Source organism: Oncorhynchus nerka, linkage group LG21, assembly GCF_034236695.1.
Source record: "Oncorhynchus nerka isolate Pitt River linkage group LG21, Oner_Uvic_2.0, whole genome shotgun sequence".
Classification (NCBI taxonomy): Eukaryota; Metazoa; Chordata; class Actinopteri; order Salmoniformes; family Salmonidae; genus Oncorhynchus; species Oncorhynchus nerka.
The window spans coordinates 7,537,324-7,562,497 of NC_088416.1; the positions used below are offsets into that span (position 1 = coordinate 7,537,324).

General features: G+C 43.7%; 1 protein-coding gene and 1 pseudogene across 2 annotated transcripts; one reads left to right on the plus strand and one right to left on the minus strand.

The window, feature by feature from the left end:
- Positions 1–17,076, plus strand: part of LOC115103755 (trafficking kinesin-binding protein 1-like) — a 44,533-nt pseudogene extending 27,457 nt beyond the window's left edge.
- A 136-nt stretch (positions 17,077–17,212) lies between these two features.
- Positions 17,213–18,254, minus strand: LOC115103756 (cholecystokinin-like). 2 transcript variants are annotated; one of them, XM_029624668.2, is made up of 3 exons: positions 17,959–18,070; positions 17,581–17,856; positions 17,213–17,425 (listed from the first exon to the last, which is right to left on the minus strand). In XM_029624668.2, the coding sequence occupies exons 2-3, from the start codon at positions 17,852–17,854 to the stop codon at positions 17,355–17,357; spliced, it is 345 nt and encodes a 114-aa protein (XP_029480528.1). In that variant the 5' UTR covers positions 17,855–17,856; positions 17,959–18,070; the 3' UTR covers positions 17,213–17,354. The 2 variants fall into 2 exon arrangements, with proteins under 2 accessions (XP_029480528.1, XP_064862317.1); XM_065006245.1 differs by having other exon boundaries at positions 17,357–17,442; positions 17,959–18,254.
- Positions 18,255–25,174: the final 6,920 nt, after the last annotated feature.

Below are 25,174 nucleotides of genomic sequence, written 5' to 3' on the forward strand. Positions count from 1 at the left end.
GATGGTGGTGATGAAGGCTAGACTTCAGGGGTGTGTTTTTCTCTATACTATGTTGTTATATGTCAATAAAGCATACCTGGCATATATCTGATATATTGTTTTGACACGTATCAGTTGATGTGAAATAAGCAGCCTGTACTTTGGGATAACTTTATTTGAACTCCGTCAATACAGACCATTAAATGGAAAACATGAAAACAATGGGCATCTCTCCAGTTTGTACGTTCGCTGTTCATGTGTATAAATTCATCAAGTGTATTTGCATTGAGGATTGAGGAACTATTGTGTTTGCATTATTTTACTGTGCATGTGAGGATTGTGCAGTGCTAATACACTAAAGAGTAAATCGAGAGGCCCTGCTGAAAACCCAGCTTGACATCAATTCATATATCACTTTCCCTCTCCGACACCTCCCCTCTCTCCACACAAACAGCAACAGTCCACACAAACATCAACAGTCGTTTTACAATCTCAGTCTGTGTGTACAGTGTCAGTGTTCCTCTCCCTCCAGAAGGGGGTGTGGCTCAGTCTGCACCAATATTATGTGTGCAGGGAGACAACAGTCATGGCCTTAGCTGGGAACGTACCATCTTACTCTGCTTCACGGGGGTGCAGGGACTAAGTGCATTCTCTTGCTAAACCAGATTATAATTGGAATTGAGTTTTATATTAAAGCCTTGCATTTCTATATGTATAGTTCTTAGGCAAAGTTAGGTATGATCTATTTGAGCTTTTATGCGTTGTTTTGGTCTCAAGCTACCTCCGACACCCCTCCTCCTCTTTCTGTGCTCCCACAGTCCAGTGTGGCCAGGTTGATATAAACAGGAGGGTAACGACAGATGGACCTCCCAGTCAGAGGGATTACGTATTAATACTAAGGACAGCTCAGTCTCCTCTCACACACGTAACACACGCCCACACAGTCACAGGGACACACAGAGGAGGATACTGTTTTGGACACGCAACAGAGCATCGGTTTATTGGGACGGGCGTAGAGCTGAAGCAGGGAACAGAAGAACAAGAATAAATAGAGAAATATAACAGAAGGAGGGATGGAAGAGGGCTTCTGTCCGGTCACCATGGAGGTGTGGAGTTCCTCTGCTTCCGAGGAGGAGGAAGAGAAGGAGAGTGGCCACGGGAGCCAGGAGGAGGAGGAAGAAGAAGAGGAGGTGGAGGAGGGAGGAAAGCCACACAGCAAAGAGAGTCTGTGCAGGGAACTGATGCAAGGTGAGGGAGTAAAGGGAGGATGAGAGACGGACAGAGAGAAGAGAGGGACTGAAGAGAGGAGCAAGGATCGAGGGAGCAATGGAGGAGGTTGAGAGAGGGGGGGGGGGGGGGGAGTTGCAGGCGATCAGGGTGATTCTGCAGCCATACATCTGTCTTGTTGGCAGCGTTGCTGCGCTGTAAACGTACTGTCGCGTCTGTGCAGCTTACAGTCAAGCTAAGTGAGTGATGGTATGGCTGGGAAGGTGCTTATGCATGGATTCGTTGTTGTATGAATGGTTCGTTCTGCTGTGATTTCATTCACGTACACTAACACGTGGTTAGGTTATTGACTGGCTGCACACGTGTGTGTATATGAATATCCGAAAGCCTGATCTGTGTCTCTACTTTTGAGTCATTGAAGTCACACATGCCAAGTGTATAACTTACCTCCAGTGAACACGGACTGAGCTTGCAGTTCTCCCCATTGAGTGTGAAGGTCACTGAGCCACAGTGTGTGTTCTTAGCAGCAGTTTGTGTGTTTTCCGTCAGCAGCTGCTGTGTTTTCTGTGGTGTATTGTCTCTGTGCCTTTTGAGTGTCATTGACTTTGGGCTGCAGGAGACAGACTGGCTGGAAAAGATTTGTGTGGACTTTTAGGACTCAATATGAAGGTCAAAAACATGGAGATACTGGCTACCCACTGGGCACAGATGTCAGTTCAACGTCTAGTTTTGATTTGCCTTTGGTTGAGTTGTTAACTAACGTGAATTCAACGTGAAATGAGAATGACGACATTTCACGTTATTGGATTTATGTTAAAGGTTGGGTGTCTAAATGCCCTTTACGCTGATGACTTTTTGCAAATCTAATTCATTTTCCACGTTGATTCAATGTCATCACATAGATTTGTTTGCGGTTGGAATTGCGGGGGAAAACGTTGACTCAACCAGTTTTTGCTCAGTGGGGATGTTCTCGTACTGTCCATTTGCCCTGATGAGAACGATGTTTCGTAAAGGTGGGATCTATCATATCATCTTAACTACATTGAATTAAGAAATTGAACCGACCCCTCATGTTTGAATTGGGTAATTGTCCATAATTGTTTCAGTGGGCATTTAATAGAATTTTCAATTCAAACCCTAAATTGGTGAAATGATAAGCTGGTCCCAACCATGCTGTTTTGTTATGGTCCTTCAATGTGGCAGGTATCATGATGATGCCCTAGATTCACATCCTAGTTAATTGTCTTCACTCAGTACCTCTAGCAATACTCCATATGCTGGGTTACAGTATAATATACACTCAGTGAGTGGCCCGTTTATTAGGTACACCCCCCATTCACGAAAATGGTTCTCTCCTACAGACAGTGAGTCACGTGGCCGTGGCTTGCTATATAAAGCAGGCATCGAGACATTCAGTTACTGTTTGATTGAATGTTAGAATGGGCAAAACGAGTGACCTAAGCCACTTTGAGCGTGGTATGATCGTCGGTGCCAGGCGCGCCGGTTCCAGTATCTTGGAACACACAACTCGTCGGTCCTTGTCGGGGATGGGCTATTGCAGCAGACGACCACATCGGGTTCCATTCCGTTCAGGCAAAAACAAGAATAACTCATCCTGCCTGGTGTCAACGGTACAGGCTGGTGGTGTAATGGTGTGGGGAAGGTTTTCCTGGTGCACGTTAGGTCCGTTGATACCAATTGAGCAACATGTCCATGCCCCAAATAATTCAGGCTGTTCTGGAGGCAAAGGGGGTCCGACTCAGTACTAGATGGGTATACCAAATAATCGGGCCACCGAGTGTATAATAGTGATACTACTATAGTATAATACTGAGTATATGAAATAAGAATACGGCAGATTATTCATTCTACCTCAGAATATTCTAGATTGATTCTTTGCAATGTAAATCAGAAATGATTGTACCCTATCAAGGGTTTAACTTGCAGATTAAAGTGGCACACTGCTTTGACACACAGATATATAGTTGCTAAGAAGCAACCTATTTCAGCTAGAGAATGTCTTTCTTTTCAGCCTCCATTTGGCCCTTTGTCTGAACGGGCAGCGTGCTGGCTGGCTGGCACCTTTTCTGTCAGTGTACTGCGACACTGGCATAGATGCTGGCACAGACCCAGAAAACGAACAGACTTTTCTAGAAAATCTCTGGCTATAGATGACTCTTACACGATGGCTAAATAAAATTGGACGAATTATAATATTTCATTACACAAATACAGTACAGCTGTAATCTGTAGGCACTGCTACTCAAGGGATTTGACGCAAAGGATTTGATGATTTGACGATGATGTTATCTGGGCTGCCTACACCACAGACGGGCAGAAACTTGAACCTGGGTGCAGTTTATGGCACAAATTATGATTTATTATCTCCCTTGTCATCATTTAGTATTACATGGAATTAACTAGGCTAATGCTGTAATCATAAATTATGTAACGCTAGAGGCTGGATATATTTGTCTCAGACTAATATTTCATACCAAATAGTCAATTGGGCATTTATTGTTTATAGACCCAAGTTCAATCTTGAGATTCACTGGCTCTTTACTGCCATTCTGCCTTAAAGCACATAGTAGGCCTCAATGACCCTATTGGTGTATTGGCTGTCTCTTTCTCCCTGACCCCTGCACCACACAGCAAAACGGATCAGGGCAGGAAGATGGAGGTATTGTGATGTCACGTGCAGGTACAATGGCCTGCCTTGTATTAGTAGCCTAATACCTCAGAATGGGCGTTCCAAGAAGATCGGTAGAAAGGCTTATGATAATGTCTGTAGGGATGCGAGAAGACTGACAGAGGACAGAGTTGAGCTTGTGGGTTTGATCCCTATGGATCCCTGTTAATTCCGTAGGCTGCTATGTACTGTACAGGATCTACTCTCAACCGTCTTGGTTAGGGTACAGTCAGCTAAGAGCCCCCATGAGACCATCTGTAGCGGGGTCTTAGACGGCAATATAGTAAGCCTTTTTATGTATTGCACACACAGTCAACTGTACTGTACTGTGGCATAGCTTTTAAAGGGATAGTCCTCTCCGATGTCATCATTCTAGAAACATTTTCTTTCCAAAGAAATCGATCAAGCTTTGCACTGTGAAAAAAAGAAAATAAGTTGACAGCTTGATACAAATTCAGCATTAGTTCTTCTCGATAGTCCAACGCAATATTCTGTCTGCAGTGTGTCTGTATTTAAATACCTTTTTCTTGTCTGGAAAGTAGTCCAGTCTATAATGTTTTATTTTTAGCCTGATTTCCAAAAAGGATAACTTCAGCTTATAAAGATTGAGAAGCTATTGGGGAAGCTAAATGGGGATTTAGCATTAGCATAGGTATGTACTCCCAGTAAATTACCATGCAACCGTCGGATTTTCAGGACGTTAGCCAGTTAGTTTGTTAGATTCACCCATAGAACAAAAGCTATTTTGATAATAGTACAATTAGGAATTGTTACATGGATAGAGCCAATTGTAGTGACCTGATTTTATAATGAGTCTTTGTTCTAGGAAGCTACTTTAATTGAAGTAGGCCTAGCCGTATTAGACAATGTGCCTTTTTGTTCTATGGAGGAAGCTATTTTAATTATAATTCCAGATGGGAACATTAGCAGTTAGCCCATCCCAGTTAGTTATTGAAAACTGGACACTCTTGCTCTGCTCTACCATTGATACTTTTACTGCAATGTATTGGCACTTCTTTTGGTGCATAAGTAGCAGATCTGTCTGTCTGCAGGGGTTAAGTTGGCACTGTAGCTGCAGTCTGCTAGTGCCCGTGCCCAGTGCTGCGGGAAGCCGTTGGATCCAACTCTCTTCTGTGGACCGGTCTCAGTATCCTAGAACAAGATGTTATTTCTCTTTCTCTCTCTCACTCTTTCTTTCCCCCTTTCTCCTTTTTATTTCATTCTCTGTTTCTCTCCTTCTCTATTTCTCTCCCTAAATCTCTTTTTTTCCACGCTGCAGACCCCCCCCCCCCCATCACCTCTGAACAAGGACACACACTATTTTGTTAAAGGGTTGAAAGGATTAATGACTGTAGGCATACAGTAGATCCGGCCCAGGACCATTTCATTCCATTAGATAATTGGCTCACGGATACTGTTACACAGTCACCCCGTTTTCAGCCAAATGCTGCCCCTCACTTTAATTATTTGAATCTATTGTACAATCTCCTTGGCGCCAGCCAGGTTTTTGATCAAAGGGGGGTCTGAGTGGCTGATTTGAACATAGGGGTATGTTACTGCATGGACCTGAGACTACGTCTGCAGGATGTATGCTGATGAAAATAGTCCCGGCTGGTCGGGATAGAAACATATGTTTGGATTATATGGAGATGAGGCCTTGCACAGAAACCATGGGTCCCACTTCTTTAGGTCACCGGAATGGTTACTATGATGAACAAAACATCAACTGTAACTCCATGATGGCTCGGCTTCCAAACAGGTTGAACACTATTCACCCACCCATCAGTTCTGAACAGGGTCGCAGTGTCCGTTCACCAACCAGTAATCTAACTGACCTGTTTAGAACCAGACCGCTCTAGAATCACTGCCATAGACATCCAGCCTAACGTCCTACTGGGGGTCAACTGTCCTCATTACAGTGTCCTACAGCAGCTTGTGCTGAGGTGTATTTCTATCAGAGGGGAAGAGCGAGATGGGTCTTATCCCTGTAATGAGGATCAGGCTAAGAGGATAAGCTCTGACTGACTTGGCTACGTGGTAATGTTGTGGCCAGCGCCCCGGGTCTGTTGCCTTTCAACTGCTGTTGACCGTGAGTCATTCACAGGAAGTGAGGGGATAAGAGAGGACATGGTTGCGGGACAATGATGACCTGGTCCCCCGGGCAGTTAGCTTTTACCTGTCCAAAGTTTTATTTCCCGATCTCGTGGTCAAATGAGCTGAATGGTGTAGTCCGTGTACGCCAGGAATGATCTTAGCTCCCGTGACCAATTAAGTCTCTAACCAGAAAGTTACTGTCTCTATACTGTCCGAATAATTCACTGTCCAATGGCCCTCTCCTACTTTCCAGTGAACTGTATATTAACCAGGTATTTTTCTTTTCTCCCTCCATTCCCCATCTCCCCCCTACAGTGCTGTGTTCAGAGAGAGTGGGCCAGGTCACTAAGACGTACCATGACATCGAGGCTGTCACCCACCTACTGGAAGAGGTAAGTAAATATAACGGGATTGTTTTCAAACGTAAACCCTTAATCACCCCCAGGGACGAATGAAGTTGTATTGAATAATGTGCAACTGGGTATATTATCCATTTTGTTTGAGCAAGTCACGATAGTCATCAGCCATACGCATGTTGCTAGAATGGTAAACAAGTCTTCTGCTAGAAACTAGACTGTAACTAGATTCACAGAATGAAGATCATCAAACCGTTTTGTCGTCTGGCAGAAAGAGCGGGACCTCGAGTTGGCGGCCCGGATCGGCCAATCACTGCTCAAGCAGAATCGGGATCTAACGGCACGGAATGAGTTAATGGACGAACAGCTGGAGATCGCTACGGAAGAGGTACGAGACCATCACTGTAGCCCTACTTTGATATATCTCACCTATTACAGACAGAATACAGTAGTACTGGAGCATATAGCATTTAGCGAGAGAAAATACACACTTATTTTGGTCCTGGAATATGAAATTTACAGTGTATGTAGTCTTTTGTTCCAGCCCGGCATTAACACAGCTGGTATCACACCTTGTATCATTGAATCATTGCATTAATGCTAGGCAGGATCAAAAGCCTGCGCACCCGGTAACTCTCGCCCAGACCAGGAATGGCGACCAATGTACATGATAGATCCTAGTTCAGTACTCTGACCCTGGTTCCTACTTCCTGGTTCCCATTCACCAGATAGCCCAGCTGCGACATGAGCTCTCCATGAGAGACGACCTGCTCCACTTGTACGCCAGCACAGAGGAGATCGAGAACGCCTCCGACTCACACACACTGTGAGTACACGCGCGCACACATACACTGCAGGGTACACATACACATCGTACATCCCCTCAGGCATATCAACACAACATTGGCAGGTAAACGTAAGGCTTAAAATCTGACCGCCTTCTCCCTCTCTCCTGGTTTTCAGAATGAAGAGGAACAAGTCGTCTAACTCCCTCAGTAACTTTGTCAATTATGACTTCATACAGCAGAAACTCAAAGGTCTGGAGGAGGAGAACCTCAAACTGCGCTGTGAGGTGTGGAACACTGACTACTTCGAAATACCTGAAGTCATTGAAGTGGGTTGGAAACTTGTTCATGCTAATGCCATCGATGTTGTCACTCCACAGGCCAATGAACTGACGTCAGAGACCGCTAACTATGAGGAACAAGAGCAGGAGCTGATGATGGTGTGTGTGGAGGAACTCAGTGAGTATACTACAATGTACTACAGTGTAATACTATACATATTTGTTCATGTATACGGTATTACTGTGTTCCTGAGGGGAGAGGTAATTGGTGAGTGGGTGAATACAGTGAAAACAGTATGTGTTCGTACTAACCCTCTCCGTCTCGCTCCCTCCTCTTTTTCCTCTCTCTCTCTCGTCTTCTCTCCCTCAAACTTTTTGTTCTACCTCCCTCCCCCAGCCTCTGTGAACAAGCAGGTGGTGGACCTGTCTGATGAGTTGGCCCGTAAGGTGGAGGACACTCTCAGGCAGCAGGAGGAGATCAGCTCCCTGCTCGCGCAAATAGTCGACCTGCAGGCACGCTGCAAAGCGGTGAGGGATCACAGACACAAGGAGGCAAACGCATACACACACCTAAATACATACACACACCTAAATACATACACACACCTAAATACATACACACACCTAAATACATACACACACCTAAATACATACACACACCTAAATACATACACACACCTAAATACATACCCACACACACACACACACACACACACACACAAACATGCAGTGCACGGACACAAAAACACATGGAGTTGACATGGCACTCTCATGCCTTGAGGTTCCACAAGGACAAAGAGACTCAAGACTCACCCACACCGAATGCTTCTATAATGGAGTACATTAAATATTTACACGTGCACTTAAGTTGGTATCTGCAGTATTAAGTTGGTATACAGTATCACTGACGCGATCATGGTATTAACTCTCCACTCTGTTCTTCTAGCTCACCACTGACAATGAAGAGCTGACCCAGCACCTGAGTGCCTCGCGGGAGAGCCAATCACAGCTCAAATCAGAGGTAAGACACGCCCTCAACACTCTTCCCACAATCCACAACTCATTACCCTCCAATGAGCTATCTATAACTAGTAGGATAAAGTTGCTCTTTAACACGGATCTAAGGTCGGTTTTGTTAATTGTTAATGCATTGATTTGGGGGAGGCTAAGCTGATCCTAGATCTGTCCCTCAAATGCAAGCTTGTACATAACCGCAGTAGCAGTGTGTATGTAACTGACCTCTGGCACTCCCCGGCTGCAGCTAAACTACCTGCAGGACAAGTACTCGGAGTGTGAGGACATGCTACGGGAGGCCAGAGAGGACATTAAGAACCTGCGCAACAAGAGCCTGCCCAACAGCACGGTGCAGCGCTACAGCGCCCTATCAGCCGTGTTCCCCATGGACTCCCTGGCAGCGGAGATTGAGGGCACCTTCCGCAAGGGCCTGGACGTCCCCGCCCCTACCGAGTACAAGTGAGTGAGGATGTCACTGTGAAAACATAAAACACCGGTGACAGTGTGCTTTTTCCAACCTGTTAAGCTCAGTTGAATGACAATACCGGTATGTATGTCTGTTATGTGCCAGAGGTGAAGTTGTTACCAAGTGTGTTTGATTGAACAAAGACAGCGTGACATAACAAAGCACATCTGTCAATGAAAAATATAGAGTAAGTCAAATACAACGTTTAAAATGTTTCCAGAATTACACTACAGAAGATCGAATATTCAAGCAGAAATACACTGACGTAAACATAAATGTTAGACTTGCTACCGGGCACTTTGTCACCATCCCTAATCTCTATGGTTTATCTATGGTTGCCAAAGGAACCACCCGTGGCGCGTGTTTGAGACTGTGAAGGTGGCGAAACAAGCGTCGAGGCTGCGGTCGCGGTGCCACTCCCCCGGCCAGGTGCCCGGCTCCAGCCCTGTGTCGCTGCGCTCCAGCTGCGCCTCCACCCCTCGTACCAGCTACTACGGCTCAGACAGCGCCAGCCTCACCTTGGAGGACAAACCACCTAGTGCCGTGTCGAGACTGGCAGAGGTGGCACACACTGAGGACAACAGGTGAGACTGGCAACAGTGTGTAAATATATACTACCGGTTAAAGGTTTTTTGAACACCTACTCATTCAAGGGTTTTTTCTTTATTTTTAGTATTTTCAACATCGTAGAATAATAGTGAAGACATCAAAACTATTCAGTAACACATATGGAATCATGTAGTAACCAAAAAATGTGTTAAACAAGTCAAATATATATTTTCTATTTGAGATTCTTCAAATAGCCACCCTTTGCCTTGATGACAGCTTTGCACACTCTTCGCGTTCTCTTAACCAGTTTCATGAGGTAGTCACCTGGAATGCATTTCAAATAATAGGTGTGCCTTCTTAAAAGTTAATTTGTGGAATTTATTTCCTTCTTAATGTGTTTGAGCCAATCAGTTGTGTTGTGACAAGGTAGGTGTAATATACATAAGATAGCGCTATTTGGTAAAAGACCAAGTCCATATTATGGCAAGAACAGCTCAAATAAGTAAAGAGAAACGACAGTCCATCATTACTTTAAGACATGAAGGTCAGTCAATCCGGAAAATGTCAAGAACTTTGAAAGTTAATTCAAGCCCAGTCTCAAAAACCATCAAGCGCTATGATGAAACTGGCTTTCATGCGGACCGGCACAGGAATGGAAGACCCAGAGTTACCTCTGCTGCAGAGGATAGGTTCAGTAGAGTTACCAGCCTCAAAAATTGCAGCCCAAATAAATGCTTCAAATTTCAAGTAACAGACACCTCTCAACATCAACTGTTCAGAGGAGACTGTGTGAATCAGGCCTTCATGGTCGAATTGATGCAAAGAAACCACTACTAAAGGACACCAATAAGAAGAAGAGACTTGCTTGGGCCAAGAAACACGAGCAATGGACATTAGACCGGTGGAAATCTGTCCTTTGGTCTATTGTCCAAATTGGAGATTTTTTGTTCCAACCCCGTGTCTTTCTGAGACGCAGTGTGGGTGTACAGATGATCTCTTTATGTGTATTTCTCACCGTAAAGCATGGAGGAGGAGGTGTTATGGTGTGGGGGTGTCACTCCCTGACCATAGAGTTTTATTCTCTATGTTAGTTAGGTCGGAGTGTGACTAGGGTGGATTATCTAGGTGATTTATACATCTATGTTGGCCTAGTATGGTTCCCAATCAGAGGCAGCTGTTTATCGTCGTCTCTGATTGGATATCATATTTAGGCAGCCATTTCCCGTTTGTGCTTTGTGGGATCTTGACTATGGATAGTTGCCTGTTAGCACTTTTGTTAGCTTCACATTTAGTTTGAGATGTATTGTTTTGCTGTGAGTTTCACTTAGTAATAAAAAGGTGTGGAACCCAGATCACGTTGCGCTTTGGTCCACTTATTATAACGAACTCCCTTGACAGAGGGTTCTTTCAAGTCACACTTAACCAGCATGGCTACCACTATCACGTTTCAGGTATGACCCAGATGCAGACGGTGTCGAAAGAAAACAAAAGTTTATTTCTGAAACGGGGGCAGGCAAATGACAGGTCAAAGAAAGGCAGGGGTCAAAAATCCAGAGAGGGTGCAAAGGTCCAGAATGGCAGACAGTCTCAGGGTCAGGGCAGGCAAGGGTCAATAATCCAGTAAGGTACAGAACGGCAGGCAGGCTCAGGGTCAAGGCAGGCAGAATGGTCAAAACCCGGGAAGGACTAGAAAACAGGAGCAAGAAACAGACAAGAGCAGGGGAACAAACGCTGGTAGGTTTCGCAAACAAAACGAACTGGCAACAGACACAGAGAACACAGGTGTAAATACACAGGGGATAATGGGGAAGATGGGCGACACCTGGAGGGGGGTGGAGACAAGCACAAAGACAGGTGAAACAGATCAGGGTGTGACAACCTTCAGCGATACGCCATCCCATCTGGTTTGAGCTTAGTGGCACTATCATTTGTTTTTCAACAGCACAATGACCCAACACACCTCCAGGCCGTTTAAGGGCAATTTTACCAAGAAGGAGAGTGATGGAGTGCTGAATCAGATGACCTGGCCTCCACAATCCCCCGACCTGAACCAAATTGAGATGCTTTAGGATGAGTCTGACCGCAGAGTGAAGGAAAAGCAGTCAACAAGTGCTCAGCATATGTGGGAACTCATTCAAGATGTGGGAACTCCTTCTCTCAGCCAGGTGAAACTGGTTGAGAGAATGCCAAGAGTGTGCAAAGCGGTCATCAAGGCAAAGGGTGGCTAGTTTGAAGAATCTAAAATCTAAAATATATTTTGATTTGTTTAACACTTTTTTGTTTACTACATAATTCCATGTGTGTTATTTCATAGTTTTGATGTCTTCACTATTATTCTACAATGTAGAAAATAGTAATACATTTTTTTTTTAAACGTTGCATGAGTAGGTGTTCTAAAACGTTTGACTGGCGGTGTACATGGGAATTTCTGGGTATATGTGTGAATTACATGAACTCTCATACAGAGTCTACAGACATCAGACACACAGAGTATTTACTTTTCAAATCAAATGAATTTGTATATGTCACATGCTTCGCAGACAACAGGCGTAGACTAACAGTGAAATGCTTTTCCATAGTATATTAATGGACTGTCCTTCATACATGTTCAAACATACAGCTTCCATTTCTCTGGTCTATGTGTACTAATAACAGCAGTGCATTTGTATTCCAAACCTATTCTACCTCCTCTACTCTGAGTGTTAGGGCATCAACAGTGTACAGTATATCATTAGCCTGCCTTTATTTCTGTCTGATCTCAGTGTGAGTGGCCGTAAGCGTCTGGGTATGCCAGGCATGCCTGGAGGCCAGGACCTTGCGGCCGCGCTCCGCTGTTTATCTGACCGCCAGCAGAGCCATGCCTCAGAGCGCCCCTTCTTTGAGGTGGAGCGTGAACGCAAACTCCGCACCCTGGCCACCGCCTGTCAGGGGTGCAGCGAGGAGGGTGAGGAGGTGGGCGAGCTGGGCTCCAGTGGTTTCCTTACGCCCAACGACAGCCTGGTGTCCAGCTCGGTGGCGTCGACAAGCACCAACTACTCCAATGGCAGCTCGCTGCACTCCTCGGCCGGATCGGGGGGCTCACGCTCCTACCTACCCGACCGCCTGCAGATTGTCAAGCCCCTGGAAGGTGAGGATTGACGGGGAGACCCTGTGTGTGTTCTTAGCTGAGATATTAGGTGTGTGGTAACTCGACTGTTAGTTTTACGGTAACTTGCCTAAGGTTTCTAGACTCAATTACAAGTGAAACTATGAATGTAGACTCTAAAAGCTGAAAATAGACACTCTTTACAATTGTTTTCTTCTTTCAATATGAAACATATGCATGATTAGAGAAATACAGGTTATTACATAAATAAACAAATGTGTTATTCCCAACATATATCGCCCTTCCTCTCCACCCCAGGCTCAGTGACCCTGCACCACTGGCAGCAGCTGGCCAAGCCCAACCTGGGTGGTATCCTGCACCCTCGCCCGGGGGTCCTCACCAAAGACTTCCGGGAGCTGGAGATCGACCTCCAACACGTCTACAGCCTCAATGACCTTGAGGAGGATGACCCTGACCTATCACAGCTCTCCCACGGCCTGGCTGCCGGAGCCCACGGCACCATGGGTAAGAAAAGAGGCCACAGAGTAGTGTTTAGTTGAGTTCAGTAGATACGGTTGATAGGGTCTCAATTGTGAGTGAAAACATTCACCCACAGTGCACACTCATTCCTCTGGTCCCTCTAGTCTGGTGTGGAAATCTGATCGTTTTCCCTTCTCTCTCCGACGGAACTCTTTAGGTCCGTCAGATTGGGTAAGGGAGAACGATCAGGCATTGACACTGGAACCTTCTATTTGGATAACGTGTCTACTGTGGTCCTTATCCCCTAAGTTCACCTGTGTGGTAGGTGTGATGTTACTAAACAGTTTGTGTCATTCCAACTCATACTGTCGTTGTGTACCGTACATTCTCCCATCCGTGGTGGGTGGCTCTGGGATTTTCCTCATCCATTGTGAGTAGTTATGTAATGTTGTTGTGTTTGTGTGTAGTTGTGTAAAGTGTGTCCATCACCCACAGTCACTCCTCCATCCTCCGGCCCCAACCTCCCCCAGACCCCTCCCACCCACACCGTCACCACCTGTCGGCGCCACCACCCCTCCCTCCTGCTCCCCTCCTTCTCCACCAGGTAAGATCTGCGAGTCCCTCACACACACCCATTCAATGGTTACACTTTATTTTACAGTCCGGTTTCACATTTTATTTTAGGTATGATTTATTTAACCTGGAAGGCCGTTGAGATATTTGTTTAGAAGGAGACATGGCCAAGAAAGCAGCGTACAGTCAAGTGCAGAAAGTGACATGTTTTTTTTGTCTGGTATTTACTAAGATCGTATTTATGGTGACAACGAATACTTCCTGGAAGGTTCGTCAAAGACGTCGAAATAATAGGAAACCTGGTACTAAATGGTATGGTACTAAATGGTATGGTACTAAATGGTGTTTGAAATGAATAAGTAATTACCAGGTAGTGGACTGTTGAAGGCAGACTGAACTAAATCTACTATTAAATTCAATTTGCATCTGAATGGAAGTGTGAAGAGACTTTTCCCTGTTTCTCCAGTTTTGGAATTTGCTTCCAGCACCATCACTAATCAGTTTTGTGTGTGCGATAGATTCTGCCTGTTATCCCCAGGTAGTGGACTGTAAAATAAAGTGAAATCCATTTATTTTGAATTAATTTGCCTTTTGGTATTCATTCATTCAATCAATCATTAATTAATTAATTAAACCAAATCCCAATATTAGTAATGACGTGAAAAGGTATTTACGATATGACTACAAAAGACCACACCACTCTCAAAACAACAGCAGCTTTGCTGTGCTGCCCCATTTTTCTCCTCAAAAGTACCTTGCTACTTTGTGTGTGTGTATAGCAGTCCTCCTCTCCTCCCTTACTCAATCCGTCTCCCCTTACCCCATGTCTCTCCCCTCAGTGGTAGGAAACGCTGGTCCAAGCACTTTCTCCAGCTCTAAAGTGGGCTTCCTAGGCAAAGTAAGAGCCAACAGGCATGGACAGAGTGGGAATGATGCCGGAAAATCCCATATTTATCCCCTAACTTTTCTAAAACATGCCCCTTCTAACTCTGACCCCACCCAACCCCTAAGTAAAACTATTGAGCATACCCCACACTAGAGCCTTAAACAAACACCACTACAAAGCAACGCAAATGAATGCACTCGCAGCTACGACAATGCTTCAACTTTCCATACATAAAACAAATGGATGTTCTTGTGTCTATTTAAATTACTTTGAGGTTTAGTATTAGTTTAATTGGGGCCAAATCCTAATCTAAGATAACACACACACATAACTCAAACTTTAATACACACAGGTCTCCCATTCCAACATCTTAATGCCTGCTTCTCTATTAAGGATTTGGTCGGTTATCTTGAATGTCACACACTTGCTTGGCATGCTAACTTGGACACCACGGCCCATGTGCACATCTTAACAGTTCTGATCCCTTCCAGATTCTTCCAGGTAAACTGTATGAACAAACAGAAATCCTATTTTCAGTTCTCAGGCTGACTAACTAACGGACTAACACATTCTCTAACCCACCCTTACAGGCGTAATCCATCACTGGGAGCAACTACACTAACTAACCACTCTTATTTAATGGTGCACTGTTACTAATGCTGCTAAGCTTCTAGCTATGTATTTATTACATATAACAGAACTCCTGAGTCTGATTGGTGTTTTTCTCTTTTCCTGTATATACAGCCTTTTCTCTCGCAGCCTGTCCCCTTGTGGGAGCTGTGAGCATCTGAGCACCACGTCGCCCTCCTCCTCCAATCAGCAGCACTGTGTGCCAACCTTTGACCCTAGCCAGGGTGGCGGCCACCACTCCACCTCCACCACAGCACCTCCACTATCACTGGGACTCCTGAGGCTGCTGGAGGAGCAGGGCATCTCTGCCTCCACCCTCCCCTACCCTTACCACCAACTGACCCCGCACACACCCCACACACACCCACAACGGCAGAGGAAGTGCGGGGTGGAGGAACTTGCACTATGGAGGAAGAAGGGAGAAGGAACATTTTCAGCTTCAACCTGGTAGAGAAGCTGAGGCGTCTGGGACTTCACAAGGTGGCAGACCGAGGCGTGGTGGACTGAAGAGAGAACGGAGAAGAGAGAGAAGCAATCAGGCATTACAGACATCCGCCTAGAGTCTGAGAAAGACTGGGAAAACTCCTTCTCCCCTTCCTCCTTTATCGTCATTGACTTCAATCCATATACTGACTATGCACCGTACCGCCATTTTGTGTTTTGGGCCCACAGCAATACATCGTAAAATGGAACCTCAGGAGAACCATAGAGCCATACGTTGAGTTTCTGTTATGTGTATAGTCACTCTTTTGTTTGTAATGGACTCATGTATTGTAGATACTAGGTCTCCACGACAATGTGTGACATCATGATCATTCTCAGGAGAGTCACCTGATCACTGGTCCGGCTGGCTTGAACACGCGCAAGGTTTTCTTTTTTTTCAATATAAAATTAAAAGATGAGGAACATCAAAGAAAAACATGCGTTTCTTTTTTATACCTGTGTTTCGTGGGTTTTACACGGTATGAAAGAAAGAGAAGGCTTCTCGTGGTGTTTATTTTAAATTTGTATTTTTGAAAGACCCCCACCACTATGCTTTTTTAATATATATTTTTTTACCATTAAATACAATCACATGACCTTTTCATTACTTTGGGAAAGGTTCAAGGTATGGTTATTTAAGAACCACCAAGCTGACCACAGTTTGTCACACTTAAAACACCCAAGATGCACTGGAATTCAGTATGTCCTTTTGCATATTAGCTGCTATTAGAAAATGAAGCATTTGTGGGAATTAACCACATTCACTTTACTGTGGTAAAACTACACTTCAATCACTCCCCATTACAGAATGGTAGAGAGATTGACACACTGACTGAACTTCCTGAAAGTTTGGGACATTATTGACATTCGCTGAGGTATACTAATCTGCTCTTTACCCAAACGTCCTCATTTAGCACTCGTGGTACTGTGCGATTGCATGGCATCACACATCACCTGCTGCAAGTCACTGTAAAATGCTTTACTTCGAAATGCTGTCAATTATGTCAGTCATTGTAAACGTGTGTATTTAGTCGTACCTCACCAAAACCATTCAGGTAGTCTACCATGCTGTATCAAAGACACCTGAAAGTGACTGTAAAAGGTCTCGGCACTAGTCTATTGTGCCGGATCTGTGTTAACAGACCTTAAACTAAAGTGTTGTTGGGACAAATGTAATTCATGTCATCAGGAATAATGAAAGTGAGCTGTACGAAATTGTTTAGATCAATTGATCATGGACTGCATGCTTTTTGTTGGATACTGGGTGTCGGGACAATCAACTGTAGATAAAAGGTGTAGGATACTGCAGATCAAAAGGGGAAACGATAGCAATTATGACCATTTGAATTCAGAAGAAAATGAACCAAACGGCACTACATATATTTCAGATGTTCAAATGGACGACTCTTTGCGGTATTTTATGTTATGATCACTGAGATGCATGTCTGTATAAATTGTACCGCCTGTACATTAAAACGTACATTTGTATTTCCATCAGCCACACATGCATGCGTGTTCTTTTTCTACTCAAAGGGCCGGTTTCCCGGGACACATTAAGCCATTAAGAACACTTAATGTAGATTCTACAACCGGCCCCTGTCCTAAATGAAGTCAAGAATTGTCCGTAGACATAGATACTGCAAACATGTTTATTTTGACACTTGGATAAAAATCAATATAAGCAAATTAAAATATATACAATCTATTTCAAATAGGGATGTATTCCTGAGTAACGCCAGTGCAGGCAGACGTTCCTCAGTTGGCCTTTGGTACGTCTCTACTCTGCACTCCGCCGTCCAAAGTCGACCCATCCTTGGTAGTCCCGGCCCGGACACTCGTTCATCAACTCTGCGAACAATACAAACCTACATGAACCAAACAGAAAAGTTCAATGTGCATTTAAAAGAGAACGACGATACACTTCACATTTGTCACGGTAGATGTTGGCATCTCTCTCTCTTTCTCGCACACACACAAGCACTTGACCCGACACCACCACATACCTGAGATGGCCTGCTTGATTTGCTTGGACATGAACTCGCGCTGGTCCTCCGACAGGTGCGCCGTCCTCGCCATCCGTGCCATGCTCATTTGAGTGTCTTGCTCCCGCTTAGCGACGTTCTCCGCAGCATTCCACACTGCCTCCCTCCTGGCCAGTAGCTGTGGCAGTATCCCACCCTGTTTGGTGTTGCCATCCGACTTGGATACGGGTGATGTCAAACCAACACCCACTAGCGCCGCCATGAGGACGCACACCAACAATCCACCCATTGCCATGCCTGGACGCAGAAGAAGAGTTTTCTTACAATATAGCTTTAGATTATTAAAAGTAGGGAATACAAAAAATGTTTTTTTTGCATGGAAGTGACAGTGGAAATTACCTTAAAAGAGAGGTGACCGTATGTGACAGTCTGTACAAAACGAAGTCCGCAAGTGCGAATGATATTGCCAGTTGTCTGTGTCAGGTCTTTTATACACCGAGGTCTATCTAACCAATATGGTCAAAGAGCAATGTCTGATAACAATGTCCCAGATAGATCCCTTGATTGATTAAAAGAGACGATGGAAACGCCATGCGTAATGGATGCTCGGTGCCAGAATGGGGCGCATCAATATTCTAATCGTTCACCTGGAAATGTGAGACAATAAAGTATAACTCAGACGTTCAATAGTGGTTGTGGTTACAGAAGTCTACAACCCTGTCATAACACCTGTATCCAAGGCCAAGGACCACCAACTCTAACTTCCACTTGCATTGACATGCAAGAAAAACCATGAATCGATCATTAAAAATGCCATGGGATAAAAATGGCAAGGTGTCGTCTATCACTGAGAATCACATTTGAAACACAAAGGCACCATATCATTACGGATGTTCTTAACTATAGAACTAGTTGTAAAAGGATTATGACAGCGATATCATTATGGCGTAACCTAAACAACGGATGAGGAAGGGTTTTAAGTGATGACGTACGTCCTCCACTCCACTTATCTGGACTAAAGAGAGAATCATTGACTGGAACCAACATTAGAGTTGTGTACCTATATATTTTATAAATGGTTAAGGAACTATCTTGTGTAAATATTATAGTCTTTAAAAGCTGTTAAAAAAAAGATATGATATCCATTTAGAATGTTGTAAATGAAGCTTGTTAATATATCTTTTTTTAAACACTGGAATTGTGGTCAGGATACCACAGCCAAAGTGACATGCTGTTATGGAAATAGGAAACAAGAGATAATGGTTTAACATGGACCTGATGTCTCTTTTCATTGTGCACTTCACAGTAATGTAAAGTATCAACTCATTTATATAGCAAAACTGGAAGCCAGTCTGTCAGTTTCTGGCAAGGATGATGAGAATGGATAGCGGGGCTCTTTCCTAGGAAGATTAGAGGTGTGTGTGTGGTAACTGGAGTAATTGGGTTGTGTGTGAGATGTTGTTCATTCAGTTCTGAGATGTGGGTGTGGAAGAGGGTGTATTGTAGAAACGGATCGTTAAAGGGAAATTAAAATGATAATTGAAAGCAAAAAAGCATGTAAGATTGTTGATGTCCTAGATTAGAAATAAACCCATTTCGTTAGGGTCCTTCCACTTCCAGCCCTCTAAATTGTGCTGGCCCAGTCGGTGCTGTGTCCATCTTCTTTACTAGGTGCATGTAACTTCCTGTAAAAGAGGTATACCACTCCCTTCCATACTTGCTTTATCATAATAGCCTAGACACACAGGCATTCCAGCTGACATTTGGAAGCAATCGCACATAGGCTAAAGACATATAGGACTCACCCTTTCGCTTTTGTTATTGTCTTACCTAATAGAGGCAGAACATCTCTACTTGTGACAATACAACCAAAGAAAACAGTAGAAATAACAGAATGCCTGCCAAGTGATTAGGCACGCAATGGTGTCTTGGTTTCCCAGACATACCTCGGACATACCTCTTGTCACACGGTGCCAAAGAATAGTCAAGTCAAACACTTCCTTTTAACCTTTAGTGTCACCAGAGACTACATAGATGCCATCAAGTGTGTGAATGATTTGTACTTTGGGAGGTAAAAAAAAATAAATAATTGTCTGCTTACAGGGCCTTAAGAAAGTATTCACACCCCTTGGCTTTCTACACATTTTGAGTTACAGACGGAATTGAAAATTGATGCAATGAACATTTTGTGTCACTGGCCTACACCAAATAAACCCATAATGTGAAAGTGGAATTATGTTTGTATTTTATAATAAAATGTGAAACGCTGAAACGTCTTGAGTCAATAAGTATTCAACCCCTTGTTATGGCCTGAATAAGTTCAGGAGTAAAAATAGCTTAAAAAGTCACATAATAAGTTACATGGACTCACCCTGTGTACAATAATAGTGTTCAATATCATTTTTGAATGACGACCTCATCTCTGTCCCAGACACATACAGTTATCTGTAAGGTTCCTCTGTCAAGCAGTGAATTTCATACACAGATTCAGCCACAGAGACCAGGGAGGTTTCCAATGCCTCGCATAGAAGGGCACCTATTGGTAGAAGGGTAGAAATTTAGAAAAGCTGAGCACGGTGAAGTTATTAATTACACTTTTTTATCAATATACCCAGACACTACAAAGATACAGGCATCCTTTCTAACTCAGTTGCCGGAGAGGAATGAATCTGCGCAGGGATTTCATGAGGCCAATGGTGACTTTAAAACAGTTACAGTTTAATGGTAGTAACAGGAGAAAAGTGAGGATGGGTCATTGTAGTTACTCCACAACATTAACCTAAATGACAGAGTGAAAAGAAGGAAGCTTGTACATAAAAAAATAATTCCAAAACATGCATCCTGCTTGCAATAAGGCACTAAAATAAAACTGCAAAAAATGTGTCAAAGAAATTAACTTTATGTCCTGAATACAAAGCATTATGTTTGTGGCAAATCCAACACAACACATCACTGACTACCACACTTCATATTTTCAAGCATGGTGGTGGCTGCATCATGTTATTGGTATGCTTGTCATCGGCAAGGACTAGGGATTTTTTTTAGGATAAAAAAAATAACTGAATAGAGCTAAGCACAGGCAAAATCCTAGAGTAAAACCTGGTTCAGTCTGATTTCGTTTCAGTCTGACACCGGGAGACAAATTCACCTTTCAGCAGGACAATAACCTAAAACACAAAGCCAAAAATATACTGGAGTTGCTTACCAAGACAAAATGGAATGTTCCAGAGTGGCCTAGTTAGTTTTTTTGTGTGCTTATTTTGGCTTGAAAATCTATGGCAAGACTTGAAAATGGCTGTCTAGCAATGATCAACAACCAACTCGACAGAGCTTGAAGATTTAAAAAAAGAATATGTGCAAATATTTTACAATCCATGTGTGTACAGCTCTTAGAGACTCTTAGAGCCAGAATGACTCATAGCTGCAATCGCTGCCAAAGGTGATTCTAACATGTATTGACTCAGAGGTGTGAATACTTATGTAAATGAGATATTTCTGTATGTCATTTTCAATAAATGTGCAAACATTTCATTCATTTTGTCATTATGGGGTATTGCGTGTATATGTGTGATATGTATTTTTTTAAATTCCATTTTGAAATCAGGCTGTGACACAAACATGTGGAATAAGTCAAGGGGTGTGAATACTTTCTGAAGGCACTGTATCTGTGTGCTATTCATCAGTGATGATATTTGTTCAGGTGAAATGGCCCTGTGGATGTGTCTGTTCATGCTCTGAAAAGGTCAAACTCATTTATCATCATTACATGAGAAGAGGCAGGGCTCAATTCAGTCTAACCTGCCTTGCAGTGCTTACACAGCAGCTCATTTCCCCCATGATCAAATAAAATCCTAGAATGGTTTTCACTACAGTCAAAATCCAACTACAGACTCCTCTAACAGGTTGATGCTTGATGGTTTCAAATCAAATCAAATCAAAAATGTATTTGTCACGTGTGCCGAATACAACAGGTGGAACCTTACAGTGAAATGCTTACGTAAGGCTCTAACCAATAGTGCAAGAAAGGTGTTAGGTGAACAATAGGTAAGTAAAGAAATAAAACAACAGTAAAAAGACAGGCTATATACAGTAGCGAGGCTATAAAAGTAGCGAGGCTACATACAGACACCGGTTATTCAGGCTGATTGAGGTAGTATGTACGTGTAGATATGGTTAAAGTGACTATGCATATATGATGAACAGAGAGTAGCAGTAGCGTAAAAGAGGGGTTAGCGGGTGGTGGGACACAATGCAGATAGCCCGGTTAGCCAATGTGCGGGAGCACTGGTTGGTCGGCCCAATTGAGGTAGTATGCACACGAATTTATAGTTAAAGTGACTATGCATATGTGATAAACAGACGTAGCAGGAGCGTAAAAAGAGGGGTTTGGGGGGGGCACACAATGCAAATTGTCCGAGTAGCCATTTGATTACCTGTTCAGGAGTCTTATGGCTTGGGGGTAAAAACTGTTGCGAAGCCTTTTTGTCCTTAGACTTGGCACTCCGGTACCGCTTAGGTCATAGGCCCAAAAAGTTTGGGAAGCCCTGTGTTATGAGAAGGTTGTATGCTAAATAGGCATAGGGCAACCACACTCTCACCAAACTCGAAGAAACATGTGGTTCTCAGAACGTTATGTGCTAGTTGGGATGTGGTTGTCTCACCTACCTAGTTTGAAATGAATGCACTTTCTGTAAATCGCTCCGGATTAGACTATCTGCTAATGACTAAAATGTAAAATGTAAACATTCACATATAGATGTCATATTACTATATTGACTAACTTTTTTGTAAATTTTTAAAAATATTGATGTCACAAATGTATCATTTTACATTTTTTATTTGTTACATTTGACTGTGTGAAACCGAACAGTAGTAACAAATACATGTCTGTCATTGAACAACCTCATTAGATAGTGAAAAAACTATTTTTGCTCGCGTTGAGGACAATACAGAGCCACTGACACGGCCCGCTCCTTCACTGCAGCCGACGTGAGCAAAACATTTAAACGTGTTAACCCTCGCAAGGCTGCCGGCCCAGACGGCATCCCCAGCCGCGTCCTCAGAGCATGCGCAGACCAGCTGGCTGGTGTGTTTACGGACATATTCAATCAATCCTTATCCCAATCTGCTGTTCCCACATGCTTCAAGTGGGCCACCATTGTTCCTGTTCCCAAGAAAGCCAAGGTAACTGAGCTAAACGACTACCGCCCCACCCCGTAGCACTCACTTCCGTCATCATGAAGTGCTTTGAGAGACTAGTCAAGGACCATATCACCTCCACCCTACCTGACACCCTAGACCCACTCCAATTTGCTTACCGCCCCAATAGGTCCACAGACGACGCAATTGCAACCACACTGCACACTGCCCTAACCCATCTGGACAAGAGGAATATCTATGTGAGAATGCTGTTCATTGACTACAGCTCAGCATTTAACACCATAGTACCCCCCAAACTCGTCATCAAGCTCGAGACCCTGGGTCTGGACCCCGCCCTGTGCAACTGGGTCCTGGAATCCCTAACGGGCCGCCCCCCAGGTGGTGAGGGTAGGTAACAACATCTCCACCCCGCTGATCCTCAACACTGGGGCCCCACAATGGTGCGTTCTGAGCCCTCTCCTGTACTCCCTGTTCACCCACGACTGCGTGGCCATGCACGCCTCCAACTCAATCATCAAGTTTGCGGACAACACTACAGTGGTAGGCTTGATTACCAACAACGACGAGACGGCCTACAGGGAGGAGGTGAGGGCCCTCGGAGTGTGGTGTCAGGAAAATAACCTCACACTCAACATCAACAAAACAAAGTAGATGATTGTGGACTTCAGGAAACAGCAGAGGGAGCACCCCCGTATCCACATCGACGCGACAGTAGTGGAGAGGGTAGTAAGTTTTAAGTTCCTCGGCGTACACATCACAGACAACCTGAATTGGTCCACCCACACAAACAGCGTTGTGAAGAAGCCGCAGCAGCGCCTCTTCAAACTCAGGAGGCTGAAGAAATTTGGCTTGTCACCAAAAGCACTCACATACTTCTACAGATGCACAATCGAGAGCATCCTGTCGGCCTGTATCACCGCCTGGTACGGCAACTGCTTCGCCCACAACCGTAAGGCTCTCCAGAGGGTAGTGAGGTCTGCACAACGCATCACCGGGGGCAAACTACCTGCCCTCCAGGACACCTACACCACCCGATGTCACAGGAAGGCCATAAAGATCATCAAGGACAATAACCACCCGAGCCACTGCCTGTTCACCCCGCTATCATCCAGAAGGCGAGGTCAGTACAGGTGCATCAAAGCAGGGACCGAGAGACTGAAAAACAGCTTCTATCTCAAGGCCATCAGACTGTTAAAACAGCCACCACTAACATTGAGTGGCTGCTGCCAACACACTGTCATTGACACTGACCCAACTCCAGCCACTTGGTGGAAATTGATGTAAAAAATGTATCACTAGCCACTTTAAACAATGCCACTTATTATAATGTTTACATACCCTACATTACTCATCTCATATGTAAATGTATATACTGTACTCTATATCATCTACTGCATCTTTATGTAATACATGTATCACTAGCCACTTTAAACAATGCCACTTATTATAATGTTACTTACCCTACATTACTCATCTCATATGTAAATGTATATACTGTACTCTATATCATCTACTGCATCTTTATGTAATACATGTATCACTAGCCACTTTAAACTATGCCACTTTGTTTACATACCCTTCATTACTCATCTCATATGTATATACTGTACTCGATACCATCTACTGCATCTTGCCTATGCCGTTCTGTACCATCACTCATTCATTTATCTTTATGTACATATTCTTTATCCCGTTACACTTGTGTGTATAAGGTAGTAGTTGTGGAATTGTTAGGTTAGATTACTCGTCGGTTATTACTGCATTGTCGGGACTAGAAGCACAAGCATTTCGCCACACTCGCATTAACATCTGCTAACCATGTGTATGTGACAAATACAATTAGATTTGATTTGATTTGAAAAACACCAATCTCTTTCATAATTTCTGGAAACAATAAAAGATAATTGACCAGCATTTCTGAAAATGGATATAGAGCATTTTGGAATGAAACTGTTCAATTGATTCAGGCTGTTGTGTGGCTGTTTTGCATATACACATGCCCCTTGAGTAAAACACACTATCCAAACCAACATCTGAGAGAAAGTACTGAGTAGGCTAAATGTGAGGAATGTGAGGAATTATGAGGTTTATTCATATTTCAAATAAGGGTATAGTTACTGAACAGGACATCTGTGAATTCAGAATCAAAGAATGAGAATATCATCAGAGTGACTGAGGGCAAAATAGTAAGAAAACCTAATACACATCTTTGACAATGATTGAACACACTATTCAAACCAACTAATCTGAGAGCAAGTAGACGGAGTAGACAAAGTAACAACATTGAATGTGTTGAATTTATGAACAGTTTATAGTGGTTCTACATCTACACTTCAAAAAAGGTGACTGTTAATGACCATCTTTTCAAATGGATAGAATGATGAAAAATCATCAAATGTAAGTGACGGAGTGACTTGGTGCAACATTTTAGTTTGGCAAAATAATAACACATACA